Source organism: Rhamphochromis longiceps, linkage group LG15, assembly GCF_057381845.1.
Source record: "Rhamphochromis longiceps isolate RC_006_pf linkage group LG15, R_longiceps_female_GT1.1, whole genome shotgun sequence".
NCBI lineage: Eukaryota > Metazoa > Chordata > Actinopteri > Cichliformes > Cichlidae > Rhamphochromis > Rhamphochromis longiceps.
Genome location: NC_140571.1, coordinates 23,731,766 through 23,756,393, shown reverse-complemented (window position 1 = coordinate 23,756,393; position 24,628 = coordinate 23,731,766). Strand labels below are relative to the sequence as shown.

At 38.9% G+C, this 24,628-nt stretch overlaps 2 protein-coding genes across 2 annotated transcripts; both read right to left on the bottom strand.

Annotated features, from left to right (window-relative positions):
• Nucleotides 1-38: 38 nt before the first annotated feature.
• Nucleotides 39-8,295, bottom strand: LOC146652693 (proline-rich nuclear receptor coactivator 1-like). The gene is made up of 2 exons (XM_085382562.1): nt 5,353-8,295; nt 39-2,847 (listed from the first exon to the last, which is right to left on the bottom strand). The coding sequence occupies exons 1-2, from the start codon at nt 5,683-5,685 to the stop codon at nt 2,377-2,379; spliced, it is 804 nt and encodes a 267-aa protein (XP_085238688.1). The 5' UTR covers nt 5,686-8,295; the 3' UTR covers nt 39-2,376.
• A 2,922-nt stretch (nt 8,296-11,217) lies between these two features.
• On the bottom strand, nt 11,218-23,807 carry LOC146652692 (cysteine-rich protein 2-like). Its single transcript, XM_085381958.1, has 8 exons — nt 23,615-23,807; nt 19,115-19,209; nt 17,279-17,336; nt 17,058-17,189; nt 16,206-16,274; nt 15,964-16,058; nt 14,660-14,717; nt 11,218-14,073 (listed from the first exon to the last, which is right to left on the bottom strand). Exons 1-8 carry the CDS (start codon nt 23,655-23,657, stop codon nt 14,009-14,011), a joined length of 615 nt encoding a protein of 204 aa, XP_085238084.1. The 5' UTR covers nt 23,658-23,807; the 3' UTR covers nt 11,218-14,008.
• Between the last annotated feature and the right edge of the window lie 821 nt (nt 23,808-24,628).

Sequence of the window (24,628 nt, the reverse complement as noted above, 5' to 3'; positions counted from 1 at the left end):
TCCACCTGTAATGAATACTCAAACAATATAGTAGGGGTTACCAATTTTTTAATTGCATTTTAAATTTTTGATATGAAAGACTTTATAAAATAAACGCCTTTTATTCTCAAATTGTGGCATGGACAAATTTTTATGCTTATTCTTATAAATGGAATGAAATGATTTTAAAACACTGCAATGAAATGGGCAGTTTTTCTTGCTACATTAATACAATTTTCCATTCAAGCGACGTCACAGAGGTCAAAGAAAAAGATCCAGCAACTGCCTGCATCCATGAAAATTAATTAAGTTAAAAAAGTGAGAGAAAAAAAAAAAACTTATGGTACATAATCATAAGATGACCTGTATTAACTTTAACACATACTTCACTCCTGGTAAACAATCATGTGTGTAAGAAACACAAATACAGGTAAGAGGTACATGGCATGAGCATGTGAGTGAAAATCAAGTCCCCTTTAGGAAAAAAAAGAAGTCATACAAAAAGAAAGAAAAAAAACTTGACTTTGTCCAAGTGAGCCTTAAACATCTGTAAAAAGTTAAAGTGTGCAAACATTGTGATGTGTGTGTACAACAGCGATTTCTCCTTTATGTCCTTGCTTTCACTGAAAAAGCTAAACTTTAAAAATTAATCTCTTTTCAACATACTTTGTTCTTTTTTTTCTATTCAGCAAATAACACATAGCACACAAACATTGCTGTGACTCCGTTCTCTCCTCATTTAGACATCCTCACTTACTGCATGTTTACCTGCCTCTATTACCACATAATAGCACAAATCAATCATTCCCAGTGTCTGAGGCAGCAGGAATGACCAATTCATCCATGGATAAAATGTCTGATAGTAGCTCAACATCCAATTTACAATTTTCCAAATTCAAAAGCGAAACAATAAAATGTCTTTAGAAGATTTCAGGAGGTAGAAACAACAAATGCTTGGGGATTTTTTTTTTCTTCAATATAGTGACTTCAAAACAAATTATTTAATCAACTCACTCTAATCCTGGCATTTCATATAAAAATGAGGACAGCTGAGTTACTGATTCATTATAACAAAATTTTACATCACTGATTGTCAAAAAAACAAAACAACAAAACTGAAAATTGTTATTTTAATTTTACTGCCATGAAGTCCCTGAAACATTAATGTGTAGATGTACTTCAGATACTGTTTTGTAAACAGTTTTCTGGTGTGGGGACAAAAAAAAAATTAAGAAGAACAAAAAAGAAAAAAGGCTAAGTGCTCAGTGGACACAAAGAAAAAGCAAACTTAAAGTGTACACACTTTTTATATCAGTGCAATAAATTTAAAAAAAGAAAAGAAAAAGCACTTGGTGTGGATGCAGGATACTGGCTTTCTGCAGCAGCTGGTTTGTGCGACTTTTCACATCGTCGTCATTATCTTGCTTTCACTGAGGCTTCAACAGCCCCGTCAGCATCACAGTCCCTGATTTGACTCTCGACTCTCCACCAGCTGGACCCGTGTTGAGGGAAGGGAAAGAACTTCAGCTAGCAGCTGTAACTTAAGGTCATGCCTTTTCTTTTTTTCCCCCCCCATTTTTGATTAGTCCACTTTCCAAGCCTTTTGAAAGGTACACTGCCAGAACGTGGAAGTCCTCTCCTGTGCTCTAAGCTGGCTGGTGAATTCATCAAAGTGGCTGGTCAAGCTTTGGAACATCAAAACAAGGTGTCCTGCCCTTCCTGATTGCTCTAACTGATTTACACTGAAAACAGTCTCTTACATCCACTGTGCCTCATGCTGATGAAGCTGTAACAAAGTGCCTCAGTTCGCAGGGGGACTATTTTTTTCTCTTTTCTGGAAAAACCTCAGTAACAAAACTAGAATCTCAGTTAAAATAACAAGAAAATATACACAAATGTGTGTTTACAATAGATTATGTACATTTACACAAGTGCTTTAAAAAGTCAAACACATGGCTGCCATTTCCAAAGTGTTCACAAAGAAAGTGCCGTCATCACTTTGCATGACGTAAACATCAGACACTGATTGTTTTGCTGCTGGAGGCGACTTCAGATCACTTTTGCACAATCTCACTAACTGAGTGACAAAAAACCTTTCAGTCATTTATCAGCTTACCAGAAGTCAGGAAGTATCTGATAAACATCTGACATACACAGCATGTCAGTCAGATTTCCAGCAACAACACAACGTGCACAAAATGTTCACAAATGCAGGCAGCATGTTGGCTAATGGGAAATTGTACTACAGTGAATAAAACTCCCTACATTGTATTGCAGTGTGTTAAAAGGGCCAAACTACATTTAACTTTCCATTTTAATTTTCCAATTGTGGGTATTAAAGGTTAATCGCAGAGCAGACACTATAGGTCAGCTCTGATTTGAAACTCCAAATTGTGGTCATGATGCATCCTGAACCTTCAGCAGTGACTTCAAATGAACAGTCATTTGCTCCCGGCTTTGGTTGCTCTTAATAGGCTCATCTTCTTCGACCCAGTGGCTGGGCGGTTTCGGTAAGACACTGGGTGAGGGTGGCTCACTGAACTTAGCTCCAGCATAGACCTTCTCACCATCTTTGAGGTATTCAGGTGCAGCTTCAGCAGGCAGTGCATTCACAATCTTTACGTTGTTGGAGGGGTGGAGGGGCTTTTTCTGCTCTTGAGCCTGATGGACGGAGGTGGCTTTATTAGGTGTGCTGTTATCTTTCTTCTTTGTGGGGTGAGCCACACCAGGTGTTTGGCTCTGCTTGGGCTTGTGGCTCCTGGTGTTCACATTATGGTTGGTCTGATCATGCTTAGGCAGGCTGCGGTTAGCTTGACCCCCTGGTTGTGCAGCCCCTCGCTCCAATCTGCCACCTTTAAATTTCAGCAGCTGCAAAACACAAAGTTTGAAATAAAACTGGATTAATATTCATTGAAATTTAAACTAAATGGCAGACGTCTGCTTCTTTGCAGACTTGGCTAGTAACTGACACTTCACCCTCTTGTCTAGATATGGTCATTTATTACTCCAAAACACACACGCACATCTCAGTGACCAAAATGTTAACACTGTGGTTAACTGATGTCATCGTGATGTCACAGTGGCTGTCTTATTAATCATAGTGTAGGGACCACAGTAGGGGATGTTTTTGACCTTACAAAAACATTTCCAGAGTGAGGTTGCTTGTAAAATGTGGGTTAAATGCATAGTTGGAAGCTCAAAATATCAGCATAGTTGCGTTTAGATAAAATCTTGGGTTTTAAAGGTTCTTTCGGCATCTTGGCTCAAGCTAAACAAAAACAAGAATTTGGAGACGTGATGAATAGGAAATAAGTGCAACATGGCTAACCATTTAATCACCTTTGTCCCCGCCCCCCCCTCCAATCAGCCTTAGGAGCCAAAATTATCACTTAATTTAAATAGCATTTAATCAATTACTGAATGCTACAATCATAAAATCTGGAAACATTTGGCTTTGAAAACAAAATACAGTGGAACCCCGACTTATGAAATTAATTCGTTCCAGAGGGTCTTTCGTAAGTCAAAATTTTCCTAAGTCCATCGCCTTTTGAGTGAGGCGATGCTGGCTGAAGACGAAGTTCTTGGTGGAGGAGGAGGTGGCGGAGGTTGAAGAAAGCATAAGTATGCATGCATACACATGTGTACATGTACATAACATTATGGAATTTAATTTAATTTTTTAAAATTTTCTATTTTATCTATTTCGTTACGCGGGCATTTTGCTGTACCACGGGCAGAAATATTGTTGTTAAGTGCCTTCGTAACTTGAATTTTTTGTTAAATGGGGTCTTCCTAAGCCGGGGTTCCACTGTTATGTATATAAAAAAGTCGCACATTATCATCTTTTAGGTTTATGTGGTAAAGCTGATGTCAAAAAGTTGCTTATTTCTACCACCGGTATTTACACATCAACATTATGAGTCATTTGGACTCATCTGTGTGTACAATTATAACTTTTCTGCTTGAACAGTTTTTCTCTCACAGCTGCTGAGACAAACACACAGCCTGTAGTTTAGGTTTCACTTTTGGAGAAACTGACTTACTCGTCGACGCTTCAAACCTTCCTCATTTGTTATTATCTTCTGTGCTTGCATATCCAAATTCCCATCTGTTTATGTAGGCATGGTAATGTCTAAAGGAACGAATTTATTGACACCAATGTTTTGCATAAAAATCCAGTTGTTGACTGTTACAGACTCCTGATTTATTTATTTTTTTTATTTTTTTTTTTGGGGGGGGGGGGGTGTTTACATTTCACTATCAGAGTATAACCACAGTGTAGAAACAGAGTTTATACCCAAAGAGAAAAAGGAAAAGAAATACAAAAGACTCGGGTGTGTTGAAGACCCACTGCCAGTTAGATGATGTCATTATTTTGTAATAACCTGATAAGCTTGGGGGCGTAGTATTGCGATAGACTGAACAGTTTCATACTTGTTTTCACCCACCCCGTCAAATTGCTACACACAGCAACACCCTGTTTTCTGATATTCTTAAACATGCAGGTTTTCTCCTGACTCAAAACAAGCCATTTAACCACAACTGATCCGCTTTGATAGTTTGTGTTACTATAAGTAACAGAAACAATTTAGCTTGAGTAAAACGAAAGTTTGAAGTTTGAAGGAAAATATGATTAAAACTGTTGCTAATACAGTCCAGGTGATTTTCCTTTGGTGGAGGCCCAAACAAAGCTTAGGCAGGAACCAAACATTTTTAATAAGCAGGAACAACATTGCACATTTATATTAACGCCAAAAAGTCCGTCTGTTAAAGCAATACACTTCCTATACCAAAAACATGTTTTCATTGTCTTTTTTGTGGACTCTCCCATCTGCATTTATCTGACAGACAAGCCTGCCATCCATGCGTAATTGGGAACATTTTTTCCTCGCTAATCAGCGGGTGAAAGAGGAACAAAGACTCGACTCACGTCACCTTCAGGAGAAAGAGTGGTAACTGCGTCAGTTAAAAACGCCTCAGGCACAACAACTGGGTTTCAGCCCAATTAGTTTTGTATGGGTATCTTTACGTGTACTTTTACATGAGTCTGCATGTACTTCTACACAAATACTTTAATATACACATGGCTGTAGACACTGAATTTTCATTAAATGTTTGGATTATAAAATATAATGAACAACCAATTTTACCAAATTTAACAGTATGCCAGAGAAACAAACCTTAAAATAAAATATATTAAAGCTTATTAGACGTTTTGTACTTTCTGAAGGCAACCGATATGATCATACACTTTGTGGATCATAGTTTATTTTCCCATTATGGTTTTAATAGCCTTTGTTCAACTTGCTACAGGTTTACTTGTCAGTTCAGCACCAAGCCCGTGCAGAGCTGCAGTGCAGCTGTAATCTGTACCTCTTTCCTGGCTCCATGTTTGAGGGGATGGAGGGTGAGCACGGTCTCACCGGGCTCGGTTCCGACCTGAGATGCGGGTCTGTGACCAGTCGAGGCCGTCAGGGTGTTGTTGTTGCTGTGGTGGTGGTCCGACAGGCGGCTGTTGGGGCAGTTTCTCGGGGGTTTGTGGTGGTGCAGCGGCGCTGCGTTCCGCAGCTTCCTTCCGCCTTTCTTCAGCAGAACCTGCTTCGTTTTGTTCGTCACATCGCTGCTGGAAATCAGCGATATCGGGTTGTTATTTTCGACGTTGCCGATGTTGGCTTCATCGCCATAAGCGGTAGATCCGTCCAACATGTCTCTGAAGTGGCGAAAACATAAACAGGCTGTCTAATTCCTCCGCGGCTGTTGTTTTAGCTAACAACGTCACAGGCTAACAGTTAGCTACCAATTAGCTAAGTGGATAATTCGCTTTCCTTTTTTCGAGCTGCCCTCACACAGAAAACAAATACTTAACGAATTTAACGTTAAAGTATATCAACGGAAGCTCCAGTGTGGAAACTTAAAAGGTTTTTTTCAGTTATTGCTGCCGCTAAACAATGGATGACACGTCGTGCAAAATGAGCCTGTCAAAGCAGAAGTGGCAGAGAGCTTAAGTTACCATAATAAAATACGTCACTTCCGGTAGAACCTTTCAAAGCAAAACGACTAACTGTGCATCCGTCAAAGTACAAAAGGGCATTCAGACTCAAACGAGAATTTCTGCGAGAAAGGTTTGATTTTTGACCCTTAACGTATACACCCCACCCTAATTTATTAATAATGAAATGATGAAATTAATATTTTAACCAAAAAATTTAATAACATTGGTAACCCATATAAAATACAATATTAATGTAATAATTAAGTATCAGCATTTAATAACACTTGGAGGAAAAGTCAGAACGGTAGAAATCATAACATAAGGTGACATGGAGTGCAGATATTGGTATATTTTGCAGAAAATCTCCTTAACTTCCGGTATTTGTCTGTTGAACTGGATGTTTTGCTACTTCCGGGGTCCGTGTTTCCAGTAAGGGGCGTGTCAGACCGCATCCTGCCAGTGACGTTTTATTCTGAGTTCCTCTGTTTTTTTATTTGGTTATGTCTTTCAAAGGCGGAGCATTAATGTAATATAAGAAAAGCAAAATAAATAATTTCAGCTGCAGTGGGCAGGGCTTATGTTGCCAGTGCAGTTGGTAGGCTGTTTGTTGTTGTCATGTGACAGACTACAAACGGACCTGTAGAAACCTGCACCCTGCTCTGATGTTCTTGGGGGATGTCTGACTTGAAGTTTCCTTCTTCCTGAAATTTAGACATCAAACATTAATTTCTCTGATTAATAAGAGGTCTCCGATCTCATTAAAGTCTTCTCTGTATCACTGTGTTTGAAATACTATGGATGAAGACACATATTAATTTATTAATTTATATAACCCCTGTCAATAATAGATAAGCTTTTAAATATTTCACAATGAAAAAAAAACAAACCGAATGAATTAAAGGTATACCTTTAACGGTCCGTCAGTGACGCCTTGTGGTAAAGAAATGAACTGCACTGCATGAGCGCCCACTTTCCTTAGCCGGAGCAGCTTTCAAGAGTGAGCAAAACAACCCCTGTGAGATTTCGTGAGGAATTTTGAGTGCTCTATTTTTATGTCCTGTTAGACTACCCTTGTTATATTTGATTGTATATTTTTAAAGTTACTTCTTTTACTTGTAAGATTATATTTAGACAGATGTACATATGTACGGTTTATGGGGATTCCTGGTGCAGCTAATAACACCTAAAAACAAATGTTTGACATCCTTGTGGAACGCCATGTAGCGTGCATCTAGGATTATCTAAATGGACACAGTTTAACATTATTGACTTAAGTCTGCTTATGTATTAAATAAACAACAAAATAAATAATTTAAGTACATCTCCTCCTATATACTCAATATACCCACGACCTCAACAAGAAGTCTAACGCAAGAGAGAAAAATGACTACACAATAACCACAGAATACATGCATTTCAATTCATGGTACTGCTAATATTTTTCCAGCATTTTTCCAGCGCCATCAACGGCGCTGCTGTGGAGAGAGTGAGCAGCTTCCGGTTCCTTGGAGTACATCTGGCTGAGGATCTTACGTGGTCAGTACACACAAACAAAACAGTGAAGAAGGCGCAGCAGCGCCTCTTCTTTCTCAGGAGACTGAAAAGATTCGGCATGAGCCCCCGCATCCTCAGGACCTTCTATCACTGTGCCATTGAGAGCATCCTCACTGGATGCATCACCACCTGGTATGGCAACAGCACCGCCTACAACTGCAAAGCTCTCCAGAGAGTAGTGCGGTGCTCTGAACGGATAATTGGAGGTGAGCTTCCCTCCCTCCAAGACATCTACAGGAAGCGCTGCCTGAGGAAAGCGGGGAGGATCATCAAGGACTCCAGTCACCCCAGCCATAAACTGTTCAGACTGCTTCCATCAGGAAGGAGGTTCTGCAGCATCCGGTCCCGAACCAGCAGACTGAGAGACAGCTTTTTCCATCAGGCCATCAGACTGCTGAACACGTCATAGACACCTCAGCTTCACTACTGGAACTTCAACATTATGCACTCCATACTGTATATAAATGCCACTTGTTTTGCACATATTCAACTCTGTATATTTTATATATTTTATTATTATTATTATTATTTTATTTTTATTTTTTTTACTATTTAATTTGTAAAAATGTGTATACACACACACACACACACACACACACACACACACACACACACACACACACACACACGTAGGAAAATATTCAGTATACACATCCAGAAATGCATACACTATTATATATTGTACATATATTTATTAGTTTCAGGTTGGCCATTCTTGTATTTTGCTCGTTTGTGTTGTTGTGTTTGCACATCTCTGTTGCTTGTGGGGCTCGCACACAAGAATTTCACTCGCATGTGCTGTGCCAGTGTGCCTGCACATGTGATGTGACAATAAAAGTGATTTGATTTGATTTGATTTGAATGTGTTCTTTGCTTGTAAGCAGGTTATGATTGGTCTTTTTAATTTTAAAAGCTAACATTTTAGTTCTCAAATAATCAGCTAAGACAAAAAAAATGTCAGTTACAGTAATTGCACTGCAAGGATTTGACACTTGTGTGATAGCAAACCTGAGTTCATTGTCACTATGCAAGAACAGACAAAGCCCAGCAGAAACCTTGACGAGGATCTTCATCTGCCCCCACCCGGGAAGAGCTTCAGAAAGGAGAGACATCAGAGGCAAGAAGAGGGGTCCCTATTTGCTTCCAACTCTCAACAACACCAACGACCAGGACCAGGGACCACGACCTTCCCCCAAACCCCTGACAGGCCATCACCCTCCTCCCCCTCCTTGTCTCCCTCCTCCCCACACCTGAAATTCACTGAAGAGATGATGGAGCGGGTCAATGCTGGGCTTAGATCTACCCCCCGGCCCAATCCCTTTTTGTCCCCCATAAACCCCCCACCAGAGCGGCCAAAGGTTTGTCACCAAGCCCCGCCCTCAACAGTGCAATCAAAGTTACATTGCCCAGCCCCGCCCCCTTAGTTCCTCCTTACCACCTTCATGCTCTGTCTCCACAGTCTGATGTGTGATGTGTGGAGGGTCTGGGCTGCGAGGATTATGGCAGTGGTGACTTTTCCCAGGAGAAGCTGGGACCCTGTTTACTAGAAGGTTTTAAAAGTTCTGTACTTTTAGGTGACAGAAGGAGACATGTGGCCTGGTCAAAACACAGAGATCTGCACTCTAAAAGATCTTTAAATATAGTAAACATACCTTGTGTGCCACAGACTGCTCCCAAACACGAGGGGACAAGTAATACCTCTAAAACACTTAAGTTGGCTTTATTAAACGTTAGATCTTTAGCTGGGAAAACATTTTTAATTAATGATTTAATCACTGAGCACAGCCTTGATTTTATGTTTTTAACTGAAACTTGGTTGGACCAAAATAACAGTGGAGCTGTTCTCATCGAGATGACCCCCCCCCTAACTACAGTTTTATCAGTGAGGTCAGGGCGAGCAGGAGAGGAGGAGGGGTTGCTGTCCTATTTAATGAATCATTTCAATGTAAGCAGCTATCTCCTGGAAGTTTTCAGTCTTTTGAATATGTGGCTTCACAGCTGAAGGCCCCATCCAAAGCTGTGTTTCTTAATGTTTACAGGCCTCCCAAATACTGCACAGACTTTTTTAATGATCTCAGTGAACTGCTGTCTGTGATCTGTGTTGATTTCGACTGTGTAATTATTGTCGGGGATTTTAACATTCATGTGGACAACCCTCAGGACAAAGGGACTAAAGACCAGAGTAACACTTTGGGCTGACTCAGCATGTAACACAGGCCACACATAATAGAGGACACACTCTTGAACTACTGATCTCCAAGGGCCTGAGCATTTCAAAGGTTACTGTGTCTGATGTGGGCCTGTCTGATCATTATTGTGTTTTCTTTGAAAGTAAAATCTCAGCCCACACAAATATATCAACAGCAGTGATCACAAAACGGTGTATAACTGAAGACAGTAGTGAGATCTTTAACCAGGTCTTCCCATTAACACCTGACCTGTCCAGGGGTTCAGTCAATGAGCTCGTCAATAGCTTCAATGCTAAAATGTTAAATGTTATGGACACTATTGCTCCCATTGAGGTGAAGGTTTTCTCTGGAAGGAAGAAGTCTCCATGGAGAAACTCCACACTGGTGAAAAAAGAAAAAAGAGAGTGTAGGAAAGCTGAGCGCAGATGGAGAAAAACAAACCTCCAGGTTCACTATGACATCATAAAGAGATACTTCGCAATTATAATTTACAACTGAGGAGTGCAAGGAGGTCCTACTTCTCTGACATCATCACCAAAAACAGTCATAATGCTCGGGTCCTATTTGCTACAGTTGACAGGCTAACAAACCCTCCTGTGTCAGTGGCAGCTGAACTTCATTCGACCATGGCCTGCAATGACTTTGCCAAATCTTCACAGACAAAATCCAAAAGATTAGACAAGCAATTGGTACATCAACAGCAGATTCAGGATATGTACTGTGTCCACCGAAAAACTGTTTAAACACCATGAAACAGTTTCACCCTATTAACAGTAAAGATCTGGAGGACATCTTAGGTTAACTGAACTCCTCCTCTTGCTGTTTAGATGTCCTGCCAACAAGTTTTTTCAAAAAGGCCTCAAAGACTTTGGAGTCAGACCTGTTACAGATCGTCGACTTTTCTTTAATGTCAGGTGTGTTTCCAGAACCACTAAAAACTGCTGTAATTAAACCTATACTGAAAAAGGACAATTTTGACAAGACACAAATGAACAACTACAGGCCGATCTCAAATCTCCCATTTTTAAGTAAGATCATTGAAAAAGCAGTTTCTCAACAGCTTAATTACTTCTTAACACAGAATAACTGCTATGATGCCTTCCAGTCAGGTTTTAGACAGAACCACAGCACTGAAACCGCTCTGACCAAAGTGTTTAATGACATATGTCTGAACACAGACAGTGGAAAAATGTCAGTCTTAGTTTTACTGGATCTCAGTGCAGCATTTGATACAGTTGACCACAACATATTACTCAAACGACTGGAGAACTGGGCAGGTCTTTCAGGAACTGTACTAAACTGGTTCAAAACATACGTAGAAAACAGGAAATACTTTGTATCAATAGGTAACTTCACATCTGAGCAGACAAGTATCACATGTGGAGTTCCCCAAGGTTCCATCTTGGGACCCCTTCTGTTTAACATCTACATGCTCCCACTGGCACAGATTATAAACAACAACAAAATAAACTATCACAGCTATGCAGATGACACACAAATATATATCACAATCAAATCAGTTTATTTATATAGCACTTTTCACAGGATAAAAACCACAACGTGCTTCACAGTAATATAAAACAGAAATACATACAATACATTAATAATAAAACACACAGCACAAATCTAATTAAAAGCCAATCTAAATAAATGAGTCTTAAGCTGCTTTTTAAAAGAATAAATACAATCAAGGCAATGTAATGATGGAGGGAGAGCATTCCACAACCTGGGGGCCACCGCTCTAAAAGATCTATCACCTCTGGTTTTAAAATATGTTCGAGGGACTACCAACAGCCTTTGATTAGAAGATCTCAGGCTGTGAGAGGGAGCATGGGGTTCTAAAAGATCATAAATGTAAGCAGGGGCATCACAATCCAAAGCTTTAAAAGACAATGTCACCAGGAGACCGAGGCCCTGTACAGGCTCTTGGTAAATGCATTGAGGAAATTAATGACTGGTTGTGCCACAATTTTCTCCAGCTAAACAAAAACAAAACTGAAGTAATAGTCTTTGGTGCCAAAGAAAAACGATTACAGGTCACCTTAGAACTTCAATCTATACACCTAAAAACCACAAACCAGGTGAGAAATTTGGGTGTAGTGATGGAAGCAGTTTGACTGTTTTTTTAAACTTAAAACAACACAGTCATCTTACTATCACCTCAAGAATATTTCAAGGATAAAAGATCTGATGTCTCAACAGGACCTGGAAAAACTAGTCCATGCATTCATCTTTAGTAGGCTTGATTACTGTAACAGCACCTTTACAGGTCTACCTAAAAAATCAGTCAGACAACTACAGCTCATTCAGAACTCTGCTGCTCGAGTCCTCACTAAGACCAAAAAAGTGGACCACATCAGTCCAGCTCTGAGGTCTTTACACTGGCTGCCTGTCCGTCAGAGGATAGACTTTAAAGTTCTGATGCTGGTCTATAAAGCTTTGAATGGTTTAGGACCAAAATACTTCAGCGACCTCCTGACCCAGATCCTCCTGGATCCGTTTTTTTTATCAGTTCCCAGAGTCAGAACCAGACACGGAGAAGCTGCATTCAGCTTTCATGCTCCTTATATCTGGAACAAACTCCCAGAAAGCCTCAGATCAGCTGAAACAGTCAGTTTATTTAAAACCAGGTTGAAGACTCACCTGTTCTCAGCTGCTTTTGAATAAAACACCAAATCCATACTTTTAAGCTTAAATTTCAAAACTTACATTTTAACTACTGATTTTATCTACTGTTCCTTCTTTTTTTCTTTTTTCAATTTTAAATCATGCTTTTTATTTGTTTTTGTTTTTTAATGTCTCTGTAAAGCACCTTGAATCACCTTGTTGTTGAATTGTGCTACATAAATACACTTGCCTTGCCTTTCTTATGGCATTTCTGGCTGTTGGTCACACATAACAAGCAACATGAAGACACAATTCAAATTTTGGTTGAAATTCTTTTTAACACTTTATAGAATAAAAGGCTAACCAACTAAATCATGTTTCCCCTTTGACATGACTGTTTCGTAATAGACTGTGTGTGTATCCAGCAAACAGTTCACCCACACCTGCCCAGTGTGGCGCTGTGCAGACATGTTTGCTAGGACATTAATAATAATTAAAGAAACGCCATACAGGGAGATGTGACTAGTGTGGAGGAGATGGAACCAAATGTTATATTACACTGTCAGAAAAATGAAGCTGAAAGAAGGCGACTGATTCAAAGCCTCCATGGTGTTGTAGTTCAAACATTGACCTGACAAACCAAATGTCCATTTGAGACTGGAAAAATATATAAATGCTTGGGGTTTGTGACAAGAAGGACATCCATGTAAAAATGAAATATGTGGTGCAACAAGAGAGCAGCAGAAAGTAGTGGGTTTTTTTTTCAGACTTCATACCATTTGCTGGTTGTAATGTACCAGGGAGCACAGGTGGGCCTTACACTGTGAGGCCAAGGATGGTCCCCAGTATGGCAGCCCAGACCTAGAGCGTGGGCATACTGTGAGTACACTGCATAGCGGTACTGTGGACTCCTTTCTGCTTAGTGTGGGCAGCCCGCACTATGTGTTGCCCCTCTGGTGCCCATCTGTCCTGCCTCTCATGCCAGTACAGGGGTCTGCAGTTGGCTTCCCACTGTGAGCTGTGTGGGTTTCCATAAAATCTGAAACTCACACAGGCCCCAACCACCATATTTGCTGGGAACAGAAACACAGTAACAATGAACTCAGGTTTGCTATCACACACTTTTACTGTATAAAATGTGAAGAACAGCAGATCATTTCTTGTTTGCAGCAACCCTCAAAATCACCTTAATGGCATTCGTTAAAATGCACTCCTTTGTAAAATGTATATCTTCACTACGCTATCATTCGTATTTATAGAACCAAGACAAACTTGTTCAAAAAACACTGACTATAAACTGGAGGGCTGGTACTTTTTTTTGTTTGTTTGTTTGTTTTCATACAGTACATGTTTTAAATGCACAAAAGTCAAAAATCTACTAATCCAGAGTGAAAAGAATACAGGAGCCTTCATTCACTATAGTAACAGGCTAATAATTATTTGGCAAAGAGAACCAAGAAACTCAAAGGCAAATCTGAAAGTCACATGGGAGGACATATTAAAGGCCTGTTTCGGTACAAAAAATAGATATATAAACAATATACAAATACAACATAAACATCTAAGTTTCCATCCCTGTGAGTGTAGTACATATCATTTGTCACAATGACCACTGAAGGCAAATCATAGAGACACAGAGGGTCCTGGTGGCGTTTCTCTGTCTGCGTGCTGGAAGCAGCTTCAGAGCTCAAGACTGCGCTTCAGCTTCAGGATCGTCGTAGATGTAGCTGCCGACACCTCCGGTGTTTACGCCTGAGAAGGGTAGACCAGACGTTTAAATTTAAAGGGTCTGTTCACTCAAAAAACATACATTAACACGAAATAACCATTTGGCTGGTTATGGTTCACTTTGCAAAGGTTTTGGGATTGGTTCCTGAAAAATACAAACATCGACTCCATATAATTGTATCCTTCTTTGCTATAATAACATGGAGCTGGAGTATGATAACACAGACACAGCTTAAGATTTTCCAAAGTTTTCCAGCCTTGTAGACTAAATAATAAAGACTAACTAGCTGTCCATGTCAATTATAGTATTTACTAGACTTTTTAAATCCTCACACAGTTTTTTTTCTCTTCATATACATTTCACATCGACATAGATATTGGTATTATAGGTCACATTGAATCTGATCCTTCAAGGTCATAAAACAGTGAGTATTTATTTCTACCCTGAAAGCTGACTAATACGACTGCCTCAGATGTATTTATGTCACTAAATTAACATATTTTACAGATTTTTGTGGGACACAGTGGTTTGAGCCATTGTTTTAAAAAACAGTCCAGCACCAGCCTTCCTCGCAGCCCAGTCCCCCCCTCCCATACTCAGATTACATACCTTTTGGTCCAAACAGTACAGCATAGCATGGTTTGTGGCAGTAAGGCTGCCCATCATGCTGAAACACAGAGAAAACCATTCCTCTCAATTCTTCCATATTTGAAAATGTTTTCACTTAGTGTTTCATTCTACCTTAACTCTCAGCAACATTCAGTGTACATGAGATAGAAACAACTACAACATTTATCTGCTTTCTCTTTTTTCTACCAGCTGAAAACCCCAGAACACAATATGCTAAATATAAACAGCTTCTATTAACTGACATCAATCAAATTCAGCAACAAACACATTTTACACCTCAGCAACATCTCATCATGTGATGGCTGGATTGAATTTTAACACTAGACAGGCTCAGCTTATTTTTAACTCGTGTCTGGGGCACAATAACTGGATGGGGATGTGGCCACAGAGATGTTACACCTCACCTTTACTTTAGCCTGACAGACTAAATCCTTTGAATTACAGCTATACAAATTAAAGATGATTACATGAAGATGAATGTCAGTGATGTAGTGGCTCATCCGGTTCATGAGCCATCACGGCTCACGTTTACTGATTATAAAACGACAAATGGGATCTTAACCCTCAGAATGCTTTGGGTGTAAAGCCATTAGGGGATCATTTTGTGACTCTTGTGAACTGTCGGTGAACAGACAGACACTGATGTCTCACCATGTTAGAAGTTTATTGATTCTTTGGCTGAATTAACGAAAACATTTTCTTATGTGACTCAAATACTATATGTGTATTTTTGACAATCTACCTGTAGAACATCTAGGAACTGACTCTGTCTTTCACCCATGATGACGCCTTGACTAGACCCACAGTTACACACATATAATTACAGTCTCATTGTGTGCATTTTAAAACAGCAAAATGCCATCACTAGCACTGATGTTAAGTTAGTACAATTAAAATAATCTGGAGCCATAAAAACAACCTGAAAAAAAAGAGAAACTCACTAAACATTTTTGGCATAATAATAAATTGAAAAATGGAGATCAGAGATTTATCATAATGTGTAGCTGGAGCTTGTGATAATGTGTCATTTTCTATCTTGTGACATAATCTAAGTCAGTAAAGAAAACACAATACATGACTGTATGACAGAGAAAAGACGAAGATGTTGTGTATCTCTGTGAAAATTAAAATTGTGTTCAACGATTTCACACTCTGAGATCTTTCTTGATTAAACGAATACATTTTGAATATGACTAGAGTAACTGTCTGTGTATCTAATCAAAAACACTAACATTTTTACTAATACTCTGATTTCCAGCTTTGCAAACTGACTCATCTCTCACCTCTGCATGGCTGCCCGGTGCCAGAGTCTTATTGCATCTCTCACAGCGCAGACAAGGCCGGTGCCAGTTCTTCCCGAGAGATGACACCTTCTCAGCTGCACAGACAGAAACACGGACCATGGTAGAGACAGTCATTACACCGAGCAGAGGACTAAAACAGACAGTTTCCAATGCTTATGTAGAAATGTAGGACAAATACATGCTTGTCGCAGAATTTAAATATGAAACAGCATTCTGCTCACCAAAATACACTGTCTTGTTGCATCTGGGGCAGATGTTGGGGCCTCCAGAGAAAGATGAGAAGCTTGCAGCTGCAAAAGTTACAATGAATTAAACAAAAAAACTTAATAGTAACTACATCAGATATTTAGTGATTTAAATAAACGCCATTAGATAGAATTTGTGGTTTACATCATTTTAGTTGTACCGTAAAGCCAGAAGCCTAGAAACTAACTGAAAACAATATTGTTTTAAATAATTATAGGTATGAAGTAAGGTAATTTAATCCTGCCAGTTTTTGCAGCATTAGAGATTGCCTCAGTTCTCTAGTTTGAGATGTAATGATCAATCTGCTGTAGTGAGATCAGCACCTTTGCACCAACAGGAACATGGACTGCACCACTTTCTGAACAAACCATCAAAAAGATAATTAAAGACACATGCGTGTAGACCATCAAAATAAAAATAATAATAATGGCTACAGAAATAAATATGTCTGGGAAAATACACAGGAAAACATAAAATGTTTAAAAATGTCACAATAATAATAATAAAAACATGTAAAATTAAATAAATGAAAACGAAAATGAAAACGAAAATGAATTCATGTCAGTGCCCGTAAATGCATTACTTTGCTGTAGGATTACGGCACTAATTGATATTTTTACTTTAGTTTTGATTCTTCATATTTCTGTCCTTAGTTTTCTCCATTAATTCTCACTTTCCCTAAAACATATCTGGGGCTCATTTATTCCTTTTGTGTTCTTTAGTTTGCTGTTCCAAACCTGAATTAAACTGTATCCTGCCACAGAGGCACTGAGTTTCTCCTCCTTCCATATGACAGTTTTTCTATTTCTGCTCCACATATTTCTCACCCTTCACTGGTCCCCGTGCGGGGGCTTTTTTCTCCTCCTCTGGTTTGGCGTTTGTTTCCAAGGAAACGGCTGCAGGGGCTTCATTGACAGGATTGTCGTACACGTAGGATCCAGCTCCACCGATGTTTACACCTAAAAACATCAAATGGTAGAATTCATAAATCTAAGTTTTATGAATCTGTGTTCATCGTCTGTATTTGCACATCAGGGAGAAACCCCACCTTTTGGTCCAAAGAGGGTGGCGTAGCATGGCTTGTGGCAATAAGGCTTTCCATCATGCTGCACAGTGTAAAGGGGACAGACAGAGGAAACATCCATTTCTTAACACATAGAATAGAATAGAACTTTATTAACCCCTGGGGAGGTTCCCTCAGGGAAATTGTGATTCCAGTTGACCTTAAATACTAATAAAAAAAATATCAAGCAGATACAAATGGACTGAAGCTATACCTGTAACTGTTAATATCATGAACCAGACGGAAAAAAGAAAAAAAAAAAACGGCAGTTATATAAACTGTTGTTTTCAGTCTGTGTGGATTCACATAATCCTCCAAACTTGGACTGCATTTGAAGGCATTTGACTTTGTCTAACCATTTATTTTTATGGTAATAAAAGCCCTTATCTCACTTTTGTTTTTAGACATAAAATAAGCCTCACTGATTCAGTAAAAGTAATGCTCCTGGTCATCTAGACACTGTCATCGTTTATATAAATACTCTGTGGAGTTTTTTCAGTCATCCCAGGAATGTACATTCCCACAGGATGTGTTTTTCAGCTAAACTCAATTGAACCTTTCAAGCAAATATGCATGTCAAAGTGGTTCACATGACAAGACCAAAAAAACTGAAGACTAACAATAAAACCATTCTGAAAGCAGACAAATGCGCACAACTACTACTACTACTACTGCACATTCACCCAGTGTACATACTATATGTATATATATATATATATATATAATGTTCTTCCTCTACACTCCCTCCCCCCCCCATTTTTGCACATGTCGAGGAGCGTGTCAGGCTACATTTCACTGTGTGTTATACTTGTATAACTATGCATGTGACAAATAAAGAACCTTGAACTTGAACAATAAAGGCCAAAATGAAGCACTGTGAAGAAAATACGGAGATAATGGACAATAAAGTTGCTCTCACTGACTAAATCAATGCATTTTAGCAGCGTACAATGAATACCATTGTCAGCTCATCTGTGATTTTCAGTACATCCCTTCCTTCTTAAAATCTAATTAAAACACAGCAAGAGCCACAAACAGTTTAATCTGATAAGTCTGATGAGTTTTAAATAACAGGCTGCTGAGCTGTTAATTTTATGTACAGCTAATTTTGTACCGAGTTTGTTCTGAACAGACTGAAGAACATCATGCATTGTGAATGATGATGAGCTGTCATATGTGAATATAAATGCATTATAACAATGATTAAAGGGGGACACAGAGTACAAATCTTCGAGCTTATTTAAACATGATTAGGCTAAGCATACTCATTTTCATATAACTTGCACTACATGCACATAACCACGATTCAAGTCTATTTTCTTTAATCAACAGTTGAAACTGCCATCTCATCAAAGCACTAAGATGTGTGAAACCCTGTTGTCTCTGAGATTTACGCCTTCTGGTTTATGGTTCTCTACAACAATGTCAGACAATGTTAAACTCCTTAGTAAAGTACAGGTGCTTCCAGGTTTCTCAGAGGAGTGATGCACTGAAGATACACAGGTACTGACTTTCCTGCACAGTACATACGTGTTTTCAAAGACAGCACAGTAACTGTCCAAAAAATCCAGCTACTTTCTGCTGATGTTAAATGATCAGGTTTTTTGGTTGATTTCAAAAAGTCTGTATTTTACCATCAAACCAGGCTTACAGCCTCACAGTGCATGGGACATTATTGTTCACAGTCACGGTTTATTATGTTGATGCAATGTAGCCTACCAACATAACCTTTGAACATGAAATATTTGCACTTCATAAAACAAAAACAAATCATAACTGCTTAAGGAAAATGAAGCATATACACTCTTCACATCCTGTTACCTCAGCATGGCCTCCCGGATTCAGAGTTTTGTTGCAGCGCTCACATTTTAGACAGAACTTGTGCCAGTCTTTCCCTAAAGATGACACTTTCTCCGCTGTGGGACAGGAAGAGACAAAGATCGTTTGATGTTATATCGTGCTTTTGGTTTATGAAACATAAAATAAATGGACTTAGTCCTGGAATTTCTTATAATATAATGAAGTTAATGAAGTCACAAGTTCGTCACAGCATGCATATATAAGTCTTTGGATCCAAAACGATATCTGGACTAGTTTGCAATAATTCATTGGTAGTGTGTGTGTGTGTGTGTGTGTGTGTGAGTGGGCGGGGACGCTATAAACAATTTAGATTATTTGAATTTTGGGAAGAACCCACTGCAACCAGAAGACCCACAAAGGAAAAGAAATATGCAATCTCTACTCAGAAGGCTGGATTCAAACCCAGGACCTTCTTGGTGTGAAGCTCTGACCGCGGCACTACAGTTCTGCCCCCACTAACACACTAACAAATATTACTTACTTTTAAGTTGGATCAGTTTATAACTCTGGTAAAGTTTGAATTCAAATCTGTGTATAACCTTTTGAGTAATCCTGAAAACTAATAAACAAACTAACAAATCATACAGTACCAATCACATGGCATTCTTGACAGAGGGAATATGTTAATAAAATCTGATTATAAGTGCACTCAATGAAGTCTGAGTCATACTTTTACAAAATAAATGCAGTGACTGTTGAGAAAGAGCCATCCTCTATGGGTCAGTGCTTTAGTGCTTAGAAAAGAGCGCTGCCACTGAATGCAGAGAAAGGGGAAAACGTTTTTTTTCTCTTTCTTTTTGTGCTTTATTTGTGCACCAATGCAAACACTCCTCCACAGGCAGGATCCTTTTGCTGCTGCTTTGAACAGAACCCATCTTTTCTATGGGAAAAAGAAACATTTTGTCCTAAAAAAAAAAGGTTATTTTGATACAAAAAGTAGCTATTTTTGCCATGAAATCAACCTTCACATATGGGTCCAGCAACCTTTGGAAGAAATTATATGCACTGTTATTAAGGTTTTTGTGGGGGTGTGTGTCAGCATGTGAAGTACAGTAGCAATTATATTTTCTGACACAACCTGAATACACAACATAAGCACTAATGTATTCTGAATTATAACAGCCGAGTGACGGTCGAAGTGACAGACGACATTTAATGGGCACTTATGAGTTCATATCAGCCTGAAGCACATTCTTTCCACTGCTTTCTAAAGGGCAGTGTGGTGACTCAGACATTTCCATTTTTCTTATTTATTCCTTTTTTTTAATAGAGCTACTGTCTGTTCTTCCATCCCTTCACATACTAAAGTTACCTTAATCTGAAGGTAAATCTAAATGTGAAGTCTTAAAAAATATCTTTTTTAAAATTTGGCGAGGTCGATCAAACAACTGATCTCTTTCCTGTCTGGATAATGGATGATCTTTGGATAATGTTAGCACAGCAGGGACTTTTGGAGGTTTTCCTCTGTTTCCAGTCTTAATGCTTAAAACCACAGAGTAGTGAATATATACCATATCAAAAACCCACAAAACTGACAACCAACTAGTCCTTTAACATTAAAACTGTGTTTAACGAAGGTGGAACTCATACACACAAAGCAAAAACTGCAGTAACTTTCACACATATATGTGTGACATGTCTAACACCACTCAGAAAAAGTTGGCATAAAGAGAGAAGAACTAAAACAACTTGTTTCACATGGAGGATGGAGTGAAGGACTTCACCGAGGCCAAGAATAAGATAGTTAACAATCATTTTCAACTTTGAATCCAGCACAGCCACTTTGATTGAGCCCTTTAATGAAAATACTGAATTGGAAATGAATGCAATCCCTTTTAGCATAATGGACACAAATACAAGTTGGAAATCACAGAAACTAGAGTGCACCTTAATGACACCTGCTGCAAACATAACACATAGTACAGTGTGTTCAAATTACTCTGTTGTCCAAGTCACTTTGCAACCCACTTCCACCCATGCTCTTCCCGTTCATGCTGCTCCTTATTAAGGTATTATCCATGGTCATGTGATACCTGCTCTGCTCTGTACAGGGGGTCTTGCTGTTGCTCTTTCCACCACCAACTTTTAATTTCTGCACATTATGGTAGGACAGAGCTGTACCACACTGTACCACCAAATTATCATAGATGGAAAGAGCTGTCTTCTGTGGACTACAGCGGTCATGACTGAACTGTTTTTTTTTCTACCCAGTTATTTATGTGACTGCAAGGGAAAAATACATACAGTGTGAGTCAAGAGGGAAAACAAATATTACTCTGTTCAGTCAAAAGAAAAACATCATAACCCCCTTTTTAAGACTGTCTAAAAGACAGGAGGATGGACAGAGGGAGCGAGAAATTCACTGACAGTTGCTTATCTGTTTGTCCTCCTCCCAAAATATCTCAGCTGATACCCTGAGACTGATACAACATGACACTTCCTGTTTAGACTCAATGCCTGGCCTCCCTGTCAGTGTGATATCTGACAGTAAGTCACACCGACACACAGAAATATGCCTGGATGGTGAAGGGCTCCAGTCTGCACAGCATAACATTGGTTTTCTTCTGGGTTCTTACTCAAGGAACTGAATTTACTGAAGAAATCACATTAGCTCAGTTTATTATTTAAAAATCACATTATAGACTCCGTGTCTCGAGCATCATCTTCTTTATGGCTATCGAGAACTTTGCATCCAGAAATCCTAAAGGCTAAACTATCTCTACTGTAATAAAATCCCCTGCAAAACAACAGTATCCACTTCTAGGAGGAATACATTTTTGCAGAACCTCGTTTTTTTTTTTTTAAAGCTTCTAATTTCCTGCAGAGTTTCAAAAGAGAGAGAGAGAGAGCAGCAGTTTGACTGAGCCTGCAGGGTGTGGTTTTGCTGTTGTTTTCCAGAGAAATGGGGAAGGGGAAAGAACAAAAAGAATATTGATCCATAAAACGAATTGGCAAATCAATCAATTATTTACCATGCCATATGGCATTGCACCAAAATGGAAAAAAGAAGAAGCTAAAAATAGATGTTAAATTAACTCCTTAGTATCATAGTACCTCACCCTATTTGACAGTATTGTCTACTATCAAGTGAATATAGTATCCAGTAACCAGGGATTAACACGCTTAAACTCATCCTACCTGCTTCTAAAAGCCAACATAAAAAGGATTTTTCACAAGCTGTCAGAAAACACAGCTGAGGCTATGACTACAGGTCTGTTAATGGCTCCCTGTAATCTTATCCAAAGATAGTGAACCCATCACTGCCTGATATGGGTTGTGTCGATATGGACCAGTTGTCTGTTGGACTCTGAGATTCACCATCTGGGGAATTTTTGGATCAGTTTTAGAGAAAAACTGTCACTTTGATTTCACATCCAATCTGGCAACGTGTCCGTGGTACTCAGCTGTGAATTTCTCTGACATTCTGTTGGACTGCTTTTAGGACCCAGAGTTTTGTATTGTAATGTAGTTACATGCTTATTTTGATATATTCTGTAAAAGACTTTCAAGCTTTAAATCAAATTTGACAGGTTAAAATAGATAAATAAATAAATTTACATGCCTTTACGTGGGTGAAATTATGCCCCATACAGTGACAGAGGATGCCACTGTATAAGGCATCCTCTGTCACTTTGTCTTTATATGCCACTGTATAAAGACAAATAATATTCATACTGTATATTTTAAAGTACTTTGACTCAGTGACACGACAGTAACATTTTCACACTGTAAATATAAATATCACTGATGTGGAGATTATGTTGTGACACTTGTATATAATTAGTTTGACTAATACTGGCTTGACTGATCAGCTGTTATTACCCCAACAAAGATAGACAACACGGTAAATGTGTGGTCCAATAAAAAGGATGCAAGAATGTGATCGATGAATATAAAGACAGACTCTATTAGTTAGTTTGCCCACAAGATAACATCACACAAAACCTCAAAGGATTCCAGTTAAAAATCTCTTTGTTCTGTGCAAATGGTAAAGGAAATAATGAGTGATTTAGTGTGAATGCATTTTTAATGTACTACCAATAAATAATTCATATGTGTAAATGAATTCAAAAATCCACCATTCACGATTCTAATCATTGTTTCCACCTAACACATAATAAAAATCATCCAACAGGATGAATGAGTGTCTTAAATAGTTATGTCTCTCTGTGTGTGGGAGACTCGATAAGCCTATTTATAACAAAACAATGCCCATTTTGATCAATGGGTGCAAATCTTCTGTAGAGCTCTAAAATCAGTGATGTATCCGCAAATTCTCATTATGTTGTATCCGAGAAAACACGTTATCGATTATAAGTAAAAGTCGATTTAAAGAATACTGCACTGTCAGTCTTTCATATTATAACCACCCCCCGGTTGACTATAACACTCCCACCCAGCGGTCATCGCATCTGTTAGAATCATGATGCTGGGCGGCCTCTGCAGCGGCTGTTCACTCACCGAAATACACCGTTTTCTCGCATTTTGGACATTTTGACGCCATGGTCGGTGTAAAGAGAGGAACAGGATCTTTTTCTGTTGGTCCTTTCTGTCTGTCTGCAGCTCCGGCGGCGCAGACACACCTCAGATGATGCTGACGGCGGCGGTGACTGTGATGAGACTGCGCCTCACATCCACCCTCTGCTTCTTCTCTTTCAATTGTATAACTCCGCCCTCGGGGTGACATCATGCAGCTCGCAACCCACCAGACAAAAATGTACATTTATGCCTCTGCATATCCTGTAAAAGCTTTTTCAAAAAAAAAAAAAAAAAAAAGCCTCGGCCAAATTATCACATTGCTTTTTACATTATCATCATTTCCAGAGAACATCTGCTGAATGCACTGCTGCCACTCAAATTTCTCAATATAGTACCAGCATCAGCCCAAGGCTCTAGTTACACTTTTAAAAACCAAGAGAGCATTAAAGAAAGTTTTTATTGCACACGTTCTACGGGCAGCCTCTGGTTTGGAAATCTGGTTAATCTGATATCCTAGCAAAGTTAGCTCTTCTGCATTAATCAGTGTCGCCTTTTAGTTCTGTTTGTTTCCCCTGTGTGGTTGTTAGGTTACACAGCATAGCTCTGCACAGGGAATGTTAAGTGATGCTCCGCAGCTCCCAAGTATATTACTCCGCATTCTTGGCCCAGAGATACCAGGGAGCTGACAGACAAACGACTTTTACGTGGGGTTAAGAATAAAATGTCAACACTAAATTATTTGACTATTTTAGACAGAAAAGGGCAAAAAATTCAGAGAAATCACCAGGATATGAAAATTGTCCTCACAAAGTGGCAAATTTAGAATATTAAATGTCTCAAAATGACACAACATATTATTATGAAGATATGGAACACTATGCAACATAACCAAAAATAAAACAGAAACAGTAATAAAAACACAGTGTATACAGAAAAAATGTAATAGGATGATATTTCTTTAAATGCTTGGTAAGTCATTGACAGTGTAGTTGTATC